Source organism: Motacilla alba, chromosome 1A (genome assembly GCF_015832195.1).
Source record: "Motacilla alba alba isolate MOTALB_02 chromosome 1A, Motacilla_alba_V1.0_pri, whole genome shotgun sequence".
In the NCBI taxonomy this organism is placed as follows: Eukaryota; Metazoa; Chordata; class Aves; order Passeriformes; family Motacillidae; genus Motacilla; species Motacilla alba.
This window is the reverse complement of record NC_052031.1, coordinates 58531779-58546125: the sequence shown is the minus strand read 5'-3', so window position 1 is coordinate 58546125 and position 14347 is coordinate 58531779. Positions and strand designations below refer to the sequence as shown.

The 14347-nt window shown below is 47.3% G+C and overlaps 1 protein-coding gene across 1 annotated transcript in view; it reads left to right on the top strand.

Annotated features, from left to right (window-relative positions):
* Positions 1 to 14347, top strand: part of DENND2A (DENN domain containing 2A) — a 57266-nt gene that overhangs the window by 42079 nt on the left and 840 nt on the right. The window contains exons 14-19 of the mRNA XM_038153799.1: positions 1736 to 1884; positions 8908 to 9085; positions 9842 to 9883; positions 11230 to 11347; positions 12511 to 12750; positions 13582 to 13668. Of these exons, the coding sequence (XP_038009727.1) occupies positions 1736 to 1884; positions 8908 to 9085; positions 9842 to 9883; positions 11230 to 11347; positions 12511 to 12750; positions 13582 to 13668 (814 nt within the window). The remainder of the gene's footprint in view (positions 1 to 1735; positions 1885 to 8907; positions 9086 to 9841; positions 9884 to 11229; positions 11348 to 12510; positions 12751 to 13581; positions 13669 to 14347) is intronic.

The following is a 14347-nucleotide window of genomic DNA, read 5'->3' as shown; positions in this document are numbered from 1 at the left end:
GAGCTTTTAGGGCGTATTGGGGGGGGATGGAGGGAGACAAATTGAAGGTAATTTTGGCCATACTTGCTGCAGGGCCTGGTATGCCTTGAATGTGAGAGGGAGGAAGGCAAGCAAGTTGATAAAGTTGATAAAGTCTGCGGGCTTTCAGCAGAACACTACATGATGACATTCTCCTCAGCCCAACTGGAAACAGTCCCACCTGAATGGCATTACTGCAGAGAACATGCAAAGCTGGTTAAAAATGTGTGCTGGAGGAGCAAAGTCCCAGTGGTGTGCTGTGAGAATGTTGTGGCTGGTTTGTGTCTGGGATTCTGTTAATTAATTATCTGATTGATGCCATAAACTCCACATTTGCACAGTACAGCACTGGGATGGGGGCAGGCACTTTGGAGAGTAAGGGATTAAAAGTCAAAGTGCCGCACTCCCCTGAATTCAGGAAACATGTTCAAGTGTTCAAGTAATGACTGGATGTGGCACTGTGGTCTAGTTGTCATGGGGGTGATCAGTTGGACTCAATGATCTTAGAGATCTTTTCCAGTCTAAATGATTCTGTGATTCTGTAAATGGAACATCTGGTGGGAAAATCAATATGGACAAGAGCAAAATGCTGGGAGGAAGAAAGGAGTAGTCTAATACAATATGAAAGTAACTGAGTGAGCAACAGTACTTCAGAGAAGGATCTGGTGGTACAGTGAGCCATAAGGTGAGCAAAAGTAAAAGTGTGGTATTATTTAGACAAAATCCTTCATTGTGAAAGCAAGTGAAGGGATGAATAATAAAGGAAAGCAAATTTTCTGCTTTCCAATGTTGATGGAATTTTCTTTAGAGTATTGTTTTCCAAAACATGCACCCACTAGGAGAAAGCCCCAGAAGGGTAGTTCAGTTTACTAAGTGGTCTAGAAAATACAGGCAAAGCTTGAGAAAATTGTTTACTTAATATAGAAAACAAAAGACAAAGGAAGACACGTGATAACCTTTCAATACACAAGAAGTTTCCTACAGAGAGGAATGTGACCAGTTGCTCTCAGTGTGTACTGAGAGTAAGACAACAAGTAATTGAAGTAATTTGCAAGACATGTTTCAGCTGCAGGCTTGGTGTTGGTGAGGGTAGTTCAGAACTAGAATAATTTTCTTGTGGGATTTATGAAATGTGTGGTGTTGGAGGCTTTCAAAAACAATTTAGATAAGCATCTGTCTAAGATAAGGAGTATGAAGTGCTAAGGTGCTATGACAGGCATTATTTAAGTAGATATGAACAAAGAAAAATACCCACAGGCTGCTCTTGTCTGTAACTGATATAAAAAATTTATGGTCAGGAGGTTAGGCATCCAGATTCTTGCAGTAAAAAATAAATAAATCCTAACTGTAAAAGTCAGAGTGTAGATTTGAAAGGCTCCATGACATTCTGCTGCCTGAATACCAGAAAGCCTGAAAACCACTCCTAGCTGGACACAAACTAGTTTTCCCTGCTTATGAAGAGCTCGCTGTCCTCAGTCCAGTGGGAAGAACTTGTGGCTGATCTCATGCTGTGCCTGTTGGAGTGGACTCTGGATCGTCTTCTGGAGAAGGATTTATGGGAGGCCTTTGGAAGGACTGTGTTTTAGGACTCACTGCTATGTGGTGCTCACCAGCAGTCAGTGAGGGCTGCTAGCTGTGAGAATAGCTGCTGGGTCCTTGCTTGGCACACTCTGGGTAGGCACCAGGAGCTCACCTGTGCTCTTTTTGTCCCCACCAGGTCATCGAGCTGCGTCGGCCCCTCGACTCCAGGCTGGAGCACGTTGATTTCGAGTCCTTGTTCACCTCCCTCAGCGTGCGGCACCTGAGCAGAGTCTTTGCCTCCTTGCTGCTGGAAAGGAGGGTGATCTTTATTGCAGACAAACTCAGGTACCCTCTTGCATTCCTCTAAAGAAAATGCTGGCAAGGAAGGGAGGCTGGGAAGGCTGCAGTGACAGATCTCTCTGCTTTGTTCTTTTTCCTCTCTGCCCTTTTCAACCTCCTAACGACGTGAATAGGGCTGTTCTTTCCAGGAACTGGAACTTAGGCCATGAACCATAATTTCATTTTGCAGCTTGCAAAAAGTGCTGCTTCTTGTCCCCAAGGAGAACCAAATTCCACTTCCTCCAGATAATTTCAGATCCCTGGTGCTAAGGCAGCAAAACCCCTCCTTTTGCTCCATCATGCTGCACTGTTCCCTGCTGAGCTGTGCTTGGGTTTGCAGGGATCAAGCCTTGTGCAGAGATCACTGTCCCTTCTGAGTTTCAACAAAATCTTGATTTTTCTGCTTGTATTTTCATATTGGTTTCTAAAGACTTCTTTTTTCTTATGGGGATGAAAGTCAAGGATGCAGCAAAATGGGGAAATGAGGAGAGGAAATGAAACAGAGGACTTCCCCCTTCTATTTTGAATCTGCTCAATTTGCTCTTTTAAAAATGTATTTGTTTGCTTTCCTAAATTATGAAAATGGGTCGGGGTTTCTTTAAGATCTTGTGCAGCTGGTGGCTGGCAGCTCTCCAGCCCTTGAAGCACTTGAGGATTCAGGGAGGGAAGTTCGCCAAGGCTGGGGAAAGAAAAGCTGCCTGGATGAGTAATGACACTGAGGAGCACGCTCAGGTTTCAGGAGTGTACAATGCCCCTAAGCTGTCTGTTTTCACAACTTCCAGGCAGCAGCCTGCAGCTCTGGGACTGAGCACTGGGGCAGAGAATGGAGAGGCCCCTTCTAGAGGAAAATGAAGGGGAAAAATTCATTCTACATGGATCCGGAGCTCTCTGTGGGCAGAGCTCAGACACTCTCATCACAGGAATAGAAAGGCTGGGGAGAGGGAAGCTGTAGCACTGTCTGCTTGCACATGCCTTGGTTCAGAAAGGGGAGAATTTGCCTCTTTATAATTAGTGATACGTTATGTGCGTAGAAATTTGGTATTCTGGATACTTAAACCACACATTTCATGCAGATCATTCAGATTTGTATTGAAAGTGAGAGAATTCGTCCAAACACTACATTTCTATGTAACATATATGATTTGTGATGTAATCTATGATCACAGGCTCTCAAATATTTTTCTCTTCTTCTGTAGGATAAATTTTGCATTCTGAGAAAAATTTTTAAGGACACAGATTGACATTGTAATCTCAACATGAGAGCTGGGTTGTATCAGGAAATGACAGGGGACTTTTTGATGGCGGGGGTTGAGACATCACTTTAGAATGAGCATTTGTTTAACAAATCTTTTCCTATCACATCTTTACATGACAGCACAACACTGTGTATTCTGAGCATGGGGTGTGATATCTGTAATTGAAAGCACCTTGATGGGTTTTTGGTGTTAATTTCCCATCTCTGTATCTTTTGTCAGGATATTTAGGGTCCTTAGGAATGAATCCAGCTGTACAGGCCTGTAAAGAGAGTGGGAGAGAGCTATAGAATCATAGTATCTAGAATCTCTAAACATCTCATAAACAGCTTTTTTGCTTTTTTTTTTCCTGTGAAAAAGGAGTTGTCATGTTTAAAAGATCCAGGGTCTGTTAGACCACAGGGCTCAGATTCAAATATTTACCATAGATTTGCCAGCTCTCTATGACACTTTTGATGTTTGATGTTTCTGTGAAGACCTTGCTCTGAGCAATTTCAGGAGAGTCTTTTTCTTCTCCTCTTACAAAATATGAAGTTTCTCTGGCTTATTTTTGTGGAGCAAAAGCTTGGAAATTATCCCAAAGGACTGTAAAGGTGTGAAATGCAGAAAACAAAGAAAATATCCCTCAAAATTAACTAACTGCTGTATTTTAATCCAGTTCAGTGACTTGAATGGACTGGCATTGTGAGCCTTTCCTAAGGTGAGCAGTCTCTTCCACTCACAGGTGGACCTTCCATGTTTTGAAAGCTGATGCTATTGTAGATACAGGATCTTCTGTCCAAATTATATTTTTCCTGGGACAGGAACACATTGAACTCAATGAGTATTAAGTAGCATTCACTCTAAGAGTGAAAATGTCAATTTGAGAGGAAAGATAAGAAACGGTTTTTGGAAATAGCTGAAGAGAAGGAAAAAAACTATAAATTCAGCTGTTGGAAACTGCTCAGAGGTTAGGAATGCTAGAAACAATCCAGCTGAGATGGATTAATGGGAAGAGTGCAGGTGACACAGTGAAAGATGCACAATAAATTACATTTATCATTAATCTTTGCGGTTCTTCATATGGGTACTATCAAAAACTATCTGTCCATGTTTGAAAAGGTGTGTCTGGGTGAGAGGGACAGGGAAATGATGTGTACAATTTATTTACATCCTTTAATTGCTATAAAATCAGTCTGTGGGAAAAGAAAGCTGAAAGGTCTTCTGCCAAATACTGCATGAGCTGTGAAATGTTTTCAAGCTGAGCCAAAAAATGCATCTAACAAGTGTACAGCAAGTGAAATACTTTGTCTTTTCCATCTTTAGAATGAGCATTGAGTGTTTAAATACCTGTCAATCCACAGCTTGGCAGCGGAAAAGGAAAGAATTTGGTTTATTAGTTTTTGGGTGGGTTTTTTTCTCTGTCACTATGGATACTGGAGTATACATTGCCTCACAACCCAGGAAAATGACTTTGTTAAAACTGTGTTGGTGTGTGCAGTCTTCCCCCAGCTTTTGTTCATTCCTGCACTGTTAACTTTAGTCCTGGGGCAGTGGAGACAGTGGCATGGGTTAGACACTGCAACATGAGAGCTGCTTTTGTTTCAAAGGGATGTTGCCTGGCATGCAGCTCCAGGCACTGCCAAACAACCTTTCAGAAGGCATCTTTCAGCTAAAATCACCTGATGTCACAAGGTACCTCAAGCTGGGCAGTTTTTAATGGCCTGAGCAGGAGATCTTGTGATTCAGAAGGCTTTTTAAAAAGAAAAGCTTGCACAGGCTTAAAATCAAAGCCTCTTTTTTCCAGATCTCAAAAGCTTGTTGTGGATGTGACCAACTCAAGCAATTGCCTCTGTCTCTGCTAGAAACCACAGCTGTATCAACAACACAAAGTGGTCATTGTTATCAAAGGCAGATCTGAAAGAATTAGAGTAGACACTTTAAATGTGGTCATCCCCAGCAAAAGGTAATTAATCATCTGGAAGAACCCTTTACCATGTGCTACAAAAACAAATCTGGGACTGCGAAAATCAGCCTTGCAGGTTTTTCCCTTTTTGCCTTGTGATTAGGGAGAAGAAGAAACCCAAGGATGAAGTTTGATAATAGTGTTGTCTCTTCAGATCATTTTAATACTCATTTCTTCACCTGCACAAACCTGCCACGTTGGTGGGAGTTGGTGAGGGTCCCCAGAGAGCTGGTGGCACTTGGCATCCTCCTGGTGGGATTTGCAGCAGTGCTGTGTGAAGTCATGGGACAATGCTTGGAAGCTCCTGTGCCTGCTAAATGTTGTAAACCAGAACTGTAATCCATCATAAGTAACTCCAGATGTGACACAGTGTCAGAAATCTGAAGGTGTTTGTAAAACAAATCCTACTGTGACAGAGCTTATTAAAAAAAAAAAAAGATACATATTCAAACAGTCTTAAATTGCCAAATGCCAGCATATTTTGAGCAGTTTGGTTGTGCAGGGACCACAGGACTTCCTGGCATTAAACTACAGCGGGATGTTTGATTCAATGGTGTTTTTCAGAAATCATGCAGATCCTAAACCCAAAGAGAGAGTCATCTTTGAAGGCTTTTTATCACATATGCTTGCCTTTGGAGTGGAAAGCAACCAGGCTGAACAGCCAGTGTCCCTCCAGAGAAGCTGTTGCAACTTGTCAAGGTGTCTCTTGGAACATGTCAAGCTAGTCTTGGAGCAAGTTTTCCCAGGAGAGGAAGAAGGGTGTCTGTAGTTGCAGCTGTCTGTATTGGCCACCTGTATTCAAGGTGGCTGCCAAGAAGCAGCAGCTTCACAGGCTGCTGTGGGGTGGGTTTGTGCTGGGTGCTGGGAAGGCCTGTTGTTCAAGCAAACAAGTGTCAGAGGTTGCTGCAGTATCATTGTTCTGACCAAGGGAATGCTTACCCAGAGCGATCTGTGTGTCAGTCCCTACCCAAATCAGCCCTTTAGGGAGGGGTCTGAGGGTTCTTGTGTACTCAGTACTTTTCAGCCTCTGTACTAGCCTTGACATCTCAGTCTCAACTGTGAGCAACACACAGCTCAACCGTGTTCCCTGCAGAAGGCTGAATGAGCCCCTGAAAATGTGCTCAGTATCTTGAAAACATTCTTCAAAAAGGTTACTCATGAAACCAAAAGCCTTAGAAAGTGGTGCCTGTGTCCCGTTTGAACAGCTGGACTGAACCTGTGTGGCCGGAGGGTGGCTCCTGACACTTCCAGAGCACACTGCAGTCACGTGGCTGCTGGCTGAAGAGTCACACAGGTGGCACAAAAGGGACTTATCAAGCTGGATTTTTTTGCAAGGCTCATCAGCCTGGTGTGAATCAGCCGTCCCTTAGTGCTTGTTGCAGTGCCAAATGCAAGAGAAAGAGAGATCTTAGGCTTGAGTCACTCTAGATGGCCACAGTTCTCCTGGGCTCCTGGCAACCTGCAGCTCCCTGAGACTGCCTGCAGAGCAAGTCTGACATGTGAAAAAGGTGCCTCAGTGATACCTCCTCTGTGTCCATCCCTGAACTGCTCTGCTTATAAAGGAGGCTCACAGACCTCAACCCTGCCAGTATTGTTCCCTGGCAAGGTCTTCCACAGTGAGAAATGTTTGGGAGCAGAGATCACTGGGTTTCACCCTGGAGGCGTTGAGTCATGCACAGATGGAAGGGTGGAAGGGGAAGTTATCTTTACTTCCCACTGCCTGGTGTGTACAATTTCAGACTTAACACAGCTCTGCCTTTGACTTCCACTCGCTGGAGCTCGGCCATCTCTCCTCCCACTCGATCTCTCACGTACCATGTGTACTCAGAGCTGGGCTGAGGGAAGAACAAGGCACCATAAATATAGTAGGAGACAGCTTGCCATAATATCTCACCATGCCATAAATAACCACGTACTTCAGCTGCTCACTGTTCCTCTGTGGAGCTACCTGGACTCAGAGATGTTTTCCACGGGTTTTCACATGCTGTCTATAAATTCAGGTCCCATGTTTAGGCAGAAAATTTGGATACACCTTCAAAATAGAGAATTGGTGACAAATGTAAAACTTCTAACACTTCCACATTCACCCTCTGCTCAAAGAAGAGGAACGGTGGGTGGTGATAATGCCCCACTGCTTTGCACAAATGATGAAAGGTGCAGTTCTTTCAGCTTTCACTATGCTGCTGCTGCCATTACCAGGTCTATTATCAGCCAGAAATCGAGGAGTGGAAAAGAGGCTCTGCAGTAATGGAAAGGAAGAGAAGCCCCTGCTTTTGTATCTGCTAACATGACCTGAAATGTATGAGTAGCACAGCTTTGAAGGAGATGGTTTTTAAAGGATTTCATTAGCTTGGAGTGCACTTCTAAGATGATGCATTCACTTTTGTTGCAGTTCCTTTCAAGATTAGCTTGTATGAAAGATACAACAGAAATCATCTACTTTGATATTATTCCCACTTTTTTTCTGGGTTTTTTTTAATGTTTCTGTTTCTTGCTAGGTCCGTGTTTTATCATTGTTTTAATTTTGCTTCTCTCAGATTCATTATCTACCTTGCATTTGTGATAGACACAGCATGGTGTGGGCTAGCTGATGATGGCAGGCACAGCTGGAGAGCAGCAACAGAGAGGCAGCCTGGAGGAGTGAATGCAGGGAGGGGGATACACTCACACCTTCCCAAACAACGATGTGGAACTGAAGGTTTTTTCCCATTTAAAGCTACCACTCTGTAACAGAGCCTTTGGAGAGTCTTCCTCTGTTTTTACAGAGTATCCCCTTAGAAAAGACAGTCCTCTGGGAGTGAAGGGAGAGGAAACTGTCCCCATTTTGTGAAGAGACTTTCTCAGAACACACATCTTACCCAAGTGCCAGTTCCCTACCTGTCACAGTCCCAGATAAAATTTTCAGGTTAAGCAGATTCCAGCCTCTCCCCTGGGATCTCCTCATCTCCAAAAAGCGTCATGTCTTTAACAGTGTTTGTTGCCTGATTGCTTCGTACTGTTACACTGATGTCCCAGCAACTACAATTTTGTTCTGCTAACCTGAGCTTACGTGATGGAAGCCAGCCAGCTGTCCCCCCAGCCATGCCACTCCGCTCAGCGTGCCCTAGTGACACAGCACAGGGATTCACATCCACCAAACTTAACTGGAGTGGGGAGGGGAGGGAAAGCAGACTGCACTTTTCAGAGCAAGCTCCAGTCCACACCCATCAAACCCCTTCCCTCTCAAGTGAGCAATAAACCCAGCTTGCTGAATGTAAATTCTCCCATGGAGTCTAATGGGAGCCAGCTGGGCATCCTTCTCAATCCACGTGACTCCTGCATGCTGCACCAGCCTCCTTCCTCTCCTCTCCTGGATGCTGGTAAAACCCAATTATGTTATATATACAGCATTTATAGCAGCTAGCCTTCCCCCTCTCTTGACACATAAAAATGCTTCCAGACCCAGAAGAGATGAATAACTGGTGCCCTGTGGCAAGCTCTGCCATGGCTAACTGGATATCCCGCCTGACTCCTGCCAGAGAGCTGTGGAAGAATGAACTCATTTTTCTAAGGAGAGGCAGCGGCATGGAAGATGCAGTGTTTGTCTGATATTTTCCATCAGGACACTGGAGCAGCAGATCTCTAATTCAGTGGAACCTATCTCTTGTTATAAGAGTGTGGACTGGGGTCATCTTTCAGAAGTCATTGCCTCTGAAGCCGAAAAATGGGGTCAGAAATGTGGGAAAGCCCTTAGTAATTAGAGAGATCAATCAGGGAACAGTTGATTTCTAGGAAGCGCCCCTCATTCCCTAACTGACCAGCGGTTGCCCTTGGTTGTGTTATGTCTTCCAGCACTCTGTCCAAGTGTTGCCACGCCACGGTGGCCCTATTGTACCCCTTCACCTGGCAGCACACCTACATCCCCGTGCTGCCGCCGTCCATGATCGACATCGTGTGCTCGCCCACCCCCTTCCTCATCGGCCTGCTCTCCAGCTCCCTGCCCCGCCTGAAGGAGCTGCCCGTGGAGGAGGTGAGGCATCCACACCGTGCTGTACTCGAGGTTCTTCCCTGTGGGCTGAGCTCTTTTCTGTCAGCTGGCAGTGCCAGATGGCATCCTGTGGCTGCCGTGAGCGTGGCGTAAGGGCAGAGATGGGTGTTCCCCCAGGCAAAGGTCTGTGCTCTGCCTTGGCCACAGCTTGGGAGGGCAGGGGGCTGGAATCTCCCACTGTGGGGCCGCTGCGGGTAGGAGATGGTTTTATTACAGTTTATACTGGTTTCTGCATGTTGCCATCTAGGGGCTGCATGCAAATCCTGGCAGTCTCAAGTGTGGTTGCTACAGCCTGGCCAGGACAGCTGCCCCTCGGGTTAACACAGGTGCCTCACGATAGCAATAAATAATTGAGAATTGGATTCCTGAGGCACAAGGGTGAGCACAGCAAGGCTGAACGAGCTGAGGGAGGGATTTCCCTCCCTGCCTCCCGGGAGACAGCGGTGCAGCATACGGGGAGAAAGGATGAAGCTCTGACCCTGCTGGGTGGTAAAGGAGCAGAGGGCCAGGCCTGGAGCACAGCCTCCTGCTGTCCAAGCTGAGCTGTGGTTTGCAGTGGCATCCCTAGAAAGCCACAACACGGGCTGTGCTCCTGGGTCATGCTGGGTGCCTCCTCCAGCTGCAGTGGAGGGTAGGATGAGCAGGGAAGTGTTTCCTCCAGAGCAGTTACAGATTAAGATAAACTCTGATGGTGGAAATAATTACTTTCCGTTTTGATTCTTGCTCTTTCATTCTTAGGTCCTCGTCGTTGACCTTGTAAATAATCGGTTTCTCAGACAGGTAAGCAGAGTTAATTCACATCCTTTTCTCCCTTTTTTCCTTCATAGTTTACCTCCATCTGTGTTTGCTGACCTGCCTGGCTGGATGGATCACTTTCTCCCCACTCAAAAACCAAGGCAGGGCTTGTGGTTATAGGGGTTGCTGTGTATATATGTAACATCATCATCCCAAACCACAGCTGTTGAGGACTAAATCACTGGAAATTACCTCTTTCTCTTTTTTTTTTTTTTTTTTTTTTTTTTTTTAAGAGGGGAAAATGATGGCACTTGGGCACTATAGGTCCTCGGGTGACTTCCTGTAAGGCAGAGGACAGAGCTGGAAAGCTTTGGCTCAGCACTATCTGCTGGGAGGCAGTGTGGGTTCTTGCAGCCTGTGTCTGTCAGTTCATCTCCCATCACATACTCTGCCCTGAGTGGGAGGGGATCTTTCATGGTTTTTTTCAATCCTTACTGCCTCAGGAGCTTGTGGTTCCTCAGTCCAGTCCTTGCACTGGATGCGTCGGAGGCAGGAAGGTGGTACATGGGGAAGCCTGTGTATTGCTCTGCAGGCAATATTGCCTGCTGATTTTCACTTCCCTTTGTTGTAGAGAGGAGGAGTGGGAAGGGTAGGAGGGAAGGGAAGAGGATAAATGAGCAAACGTACTCCTGGCCCAGGAGGCTCTTTTTTCCCAGAGCTCTTTGGCAGGTCGGTGAGCAGCGCTGGCAGCGAGGGTCTCTGCCGGGGCTCAGCCCCGTGACTCAGATGGGATGAGTGCTCCTCCTGCTGCAGGGAGCAGCGTGTGGGTGAAGGCCAAGCCCTCCCACAGTCCTCGCTTGCCAGCTGCCTGAGCTCTGGGGTAATGCTTTACCTTGCACCTCTCTTCTGAAGGCTTCAGCTGAATCAGCCGACTCAGCCAGGGCTGGTAGGAGCTCTGCACAGTCACTGGCAGTTCCTTGGCTCCGATGCTCCCTGGGAATTCCTTATGCCTGTGTAAGAGGTTTGATGCCTGAGTACAGGCTCTGCTCACCTGGCCACGTGCCAGCATTGTTCACACACCTCTTTGTGGCGGGGCCAGCGCTTGTGGGCAGATGGTGAGGCCAAGGGTGAGCCCTGCCTCTCGGGTCAGACATGTAAAATTCCTCCAGAACAGGGAAATATTTAGGAAAAGACGCCCCCTTTCTCCTTCCTCTTGTGCTTTTTGATAGTACTGCGCTGGGTGGTGCTGGGAATGTGCCAAACCTATTACAGTTACGCCTTCTCCCTCTCCTCACGGTTCATTTCTAGTGCTCCCCCTGCTGTGCTGGGGACAGGGTAGGAGATGTTTTTGTCCCAGCCCCAGTCCCTGAGGAGGTGGCTCTGTCTTACAGATGGAAGATGAGGACTCCATCCTGCCCCGCAAGCTGCAGGCCGCCCTAGAGCACATTTTGGAGCAGAGGAATGAGCTGGCAAGCGACAAGGAGGAGGGCCCTGTCAATGGCAAGCAGGGTAAAGCACAGTGCCTTTCAGCTGAAAACCGTGTCTTTTCCTGCCTGTTTCTTGTCTGTCACTTCTTAGAGGAGAACTAGGCTTGTACTGAATTTAACACCACAAGTATTGGAGGTAGATCAGGATTTTGGTTTAAGCCGTATGAAGTATTCCAGCACACGGGCAGCTCTCTGTGTGAAGGGCAACAGTACTTATCTCTTCCCAGCTCTGGCCATGCTTCCCTTACAATTCCAGTGAGCATCTGTACTCCTTTTCAGAGGGGTGTCATAGGCTTTCATTCCACTCTGCTGCTGGCCATGAGTGATGCAGACTCCTCCAGGGGACAGCCACCTGCAGACTCGGCAATGACCACGTGGTGACTGGGCTGGGACAGCTCTTTTGGGGGACAGTATGGGCATCTCCTTGGTGCAGAGGAGCCTGGAGAATGTGCTGGTTTTGGCTAGGACAGAGTTAATTTTCTCCATAGCTGATATGGGCCGTGTTTTGGATTTGTGCTAGAAATGGTGTTGATAATACAGGGATGTTTCAGCTCTTGCTGAGCAGAGCTCATACTGAGCCAACGCCTTTCTGCCTCTCATCCCACTCCACCACTGAGTGGGCTAAGGGTGCACAAGGAGTGGGGAGGGGACAGAGCCAGCTGACCCCAAAAAAACAATGGATTCCACATGGAGTCATGCTCATGGAGTCATGCTCAACATATAAAACTGCAGAAAGAAGAAGGAAGTGGGGAGACATTTGGAAATAGGGTATTTTTTCTTCCCAAGGTGTGTGTGCTGGAGTCCTGCTTTCCTGGGCAGGGCTGAACACCTTCCTGCCCACGGGAGCTGCTGAATGAAACAATTATTTTGCTTTGCTTGCATGCACAGTTTTATATTCATCCATTAAACTCTCCTTAGCCCATAAGTTTTCTCACTTTTACTTTTCTGATTCTCTCCCCTATCCCACCAGAGAAAAGTGAGCACCAAAATAAAGCTTGGTGTCTTTCAAAGTAGTAGCAATTCAGTCTACTTCCATGACAAGCACTTCCTAGGATACTGTCTCTCTTGAGTAGCTTTTTCTTCTCAGGCTGGATCTGAAAAAAAACAGGGAATTTTTACCCAAAGATTTTCCTAGCACATTCTTACAGCACTGTCCTGAGCACTGCCTCTTTATTTTTCCCTTAGAAACCAGCCCTTTGAACGAGGTGGTGTCCGAGGCCTTTGTCCGTTTCTTTGTGGAGATTGTGGGCCACTATTCCCTCTTCCTGACCCCCACGGAGCGAGAGGAGCGGACCCTGCAGCGTGAGGCTTTCCGCAAATCCGTCTCTTCCAAGAGCCTCCGACGCTTCCTGGAGGTCTTCATGGAGACACAGATGTTTGGGGGCTTCATTCAGGAGCGGGAGCTGCGGAAGCAGGGGGTCAGAGGTGAGGGGCTCCAACTGGGCTCTGCTGTGCTGGAAGCTGCTGTTGCTCCTACGAGGGCAGGGAGATGCTCCCCAGCCACCACCTCCATCCCCAGTTCCGTGGCTGGAGGCTGCAGTGTCTGTACAGGAACACCAGAAGGGAATCTGCTGGTTTCTTGATGGGGTTGGGATTGCAGGCATCTTTCACCCTTGCAGTATCCTCCATGTGTGTCTCTCCCATTCCACGCTGAATTCCACTGCTGGAATGACATTTATTCTTGCAGTCCCTTGTGTCTTCTTGTGTCTAGAGGAAAAATGAGCTGGATTGGTCATGGTTCTTTTGTCTAGTAGAAAGCTTAGATACTCATCTCCTTCCCAGAGCTGCTACTGCAGTTTCACTCCTGTTATCCCACAGTCCCAAGGGCTCTACTGGCAGCTGAAATTCCTTATCCCTGCTGCTACTGGTGCTGGCTTAGCAGCTTCCTGACGAGCATTAATAAGCAGGGAATGCTTGAATAGGTGGCTGAGTAAAAGAGGTAAATTCTGCATGATGATTCCCCAGATGATGTCACTCCCTGGGCTTAGCTGTGTTCGTAGCAGAATGAAGGGAGGTACGTTCTGTATCCTGAGTCAGCCTTGCAGCAGCTCAGTCAGCCTTGCAGCGGGGAGGGAGGGGGCAGACAAAGCTTCTGTGCCAAATCTGGCCTCAGCTGATGGAGGAGGTGGGGTGAGTTGTTCTCTCTCCTGTGCAATAATGTGTGGGTAAGCTGAGACAGTACAGTTTGAGGTGGGCATTCTTACTTGGATGGATAGACACACAGAATAAAAGCTGTTGATTTCTGTTTTTCTGCAGGTCTGTTTGAGGTACGGGCTCAGGAGTACCTGGAAACACTTCCTAGTGGGGAGCAGAGTGGAGTCAATAGGTTCCTGAAAGGCCTAGGTAAGGAACTAGAAAAGCCCTTGGCTTCCCAGGGGCTAGGCTTCTTGTTGCCTTCAAGTTAGGCAGCACAGAAGCTGCCCAAGGGTGACAGGGCTAGTGACTATGTATGGCATCCAGTGCCTGGCCATGTATCCTTGTGCTAGCACGCTGTTGGCTCTGGCCCTGGTCAGTCATTGTCTGGAGGCTGGTGGAGAACCAAGGTTGGGCCATGAGCTGTATCCATGTCTTCTAAAGGAGACAGGTGGGTCTGAGGAGGCAGTGGAGCAGCCAGTGACTTGGGGATGGTGGATGCAGGTCCTGATGGGGGGATTGACAGAGTTTTCATTGCCTTCAGGTTTGCCCTCAGGGATCGGCAGTGGGAACTGCCCAGGGGTATTCTAAGATTCAATCTATTTTCCACTTTAAGGGGAGCTAACCAAGAGCTCCAGACTGAGGTTAGAAGTCTTTGATAAGTCATCAGACACTGTGGCTGAGTTTGATCAGGTGTTAAGATCACATCCCTGGTCCTCTTGTGTGTTCTTGGCCATTTAAGAGCAGCAGTGCCTGAGGGGCTGGTGTGCCCTGGACAAATGGACTCTGGAGGGTGTTCCTGGGAGTTTGCAAGGTCTCGGCCTGCAGCACTGTTCCCAGGGAATGGGCAGAGCTCTGCAGGCCCCTGCTTCCAGCTTTGCAGACCAGC